The following is a 1,129-nucleotide window of genomic DNA, read 5'->3' as shown; positions in this document are numbered from 1 at the left end:
AACTACTTAGCCAGGACAGGGAGATTGAAGGCCTTCTTCAGAAATACGGGTCAGATAAACACACACAGCAAATACATAATAGTTCAACTAACGATCAGGCGATAGATAAGGGGTAGTTAGCAATGTTTGCTTTCGTTGCTTGTTGTTGCTTGTTAGGGTCGTTTGTTGTTGTTTATTATGGTTGTTTGTTACTGCTTAGCAGGGTTGCTTGTTGTTGCTTATTGGCGTTATTGCTTTATTGCTGGTTTAAGACCTCTGCAAACGTTTCAAATGCATGTTTGTTGTGTATTAGCTGCATTGACGTGACATTCATTTGCATTCTATCATTTCCATTCTTTTAGTATTTCCATGGTTTTGTTTTATTTTGTTTAGGCTTCGAGACATTTGCAAACGTTTCATATGCAATTGTTGGGAATGCCCCTGCGGCCGCTTGGAGCGATGAAGGCGGCGGCGGGAATCCAAGAAAGGGCGGGCACGGCGGAGAAGAAATGGAGGGGAGGGTACGCGGAACAGCGAAGTATGAACCGGAGTTGAGTTTTATTGATGCAGAACAGGTAAATCAATAAAAATATTGGAAGCAAAACCTAAAAGAGAAAAAAAAATGAAGCCACGTTTTTTCTTAGGGGTGGCGAGATTCTCCTTGCAGAGAGGGAAACACTAGAAATACGAATACACTATTAATTAAGTAATTATTCAAGTGTGTAATAAATCAATAAATTATTTATTCATTTATTTGAAAATAGAAAGAAAAAGAAGTGAACTGAAAAAAGATAGAGGACACGGCGCGGAAACTTTGAGGTGTCTGTACACCCCAGGAGCATGATGACAGTGTCGCCGTTTATTTCATTTCATGTTTATTATCTTGCAGTTAATTAATTCTTGAACTCTTTTGCTTCTAATTCATGTGGTTGTTTGTTTTTCTTTTATCTCACCTTTCATTAGTTACTTCATTCTTTCTTTTGTACTTCTCACTTTTTTTGTGTTTCTTCTTGCTGACGATCTTCTAGCCTTGCAGCAATTAATTTTTTAATTGCTTGACGCTTACTTCATATTTTTTTAATAATTAATTCTTCTTTTTTCATTGGCGTCGCCGCAGGACGATAACGAAGAAGATGCACCCCGTCTCTTG

The 1,129-nt window shown here is 38.0% G+C and overlaps 1 protein-coding gene across 1 annotated transcript in view; it reads left to right on the top strand.

The window, feature by feature from the left end:
* EMH_0086040 (uncharacterized protein) overlaps positions 1-534 on the top strand; it is a gene marked incomplete at both ends in the record, with an annotated part of 1,346 nt that extends 812 nt beyond the window's left edge. The window contains one exon of the mRNA XM_013500978.1: positions 373-534. Coding sequence (XP_013356432.1) covers positions 373-534 — 162 coding nt within the window. The remainder of the gene's footprint in view (positions 1-372) is intronic.
* Between the last annotated feature and the right edge of the window lie 595 nt (positions 535-1,129).

This window comes from Eimeria mitis, genomic scaffold (assembly GCF_000499745.2).
Source record: "Eimeria mitis Houghton genomic scaffold, Emh_scaff6116, whole genome shotgun sequence".
Classification (NCBI taxonomy): domain Eukaryota; phylum Apicomplexa; class Conoidasida; order Eucoccidiorida; family Eimeriidae; genus Eimeria; species Eimeria mitis.
This window is presented reverse-complemented; position numbering and strand designations above follow the sequence as displayed.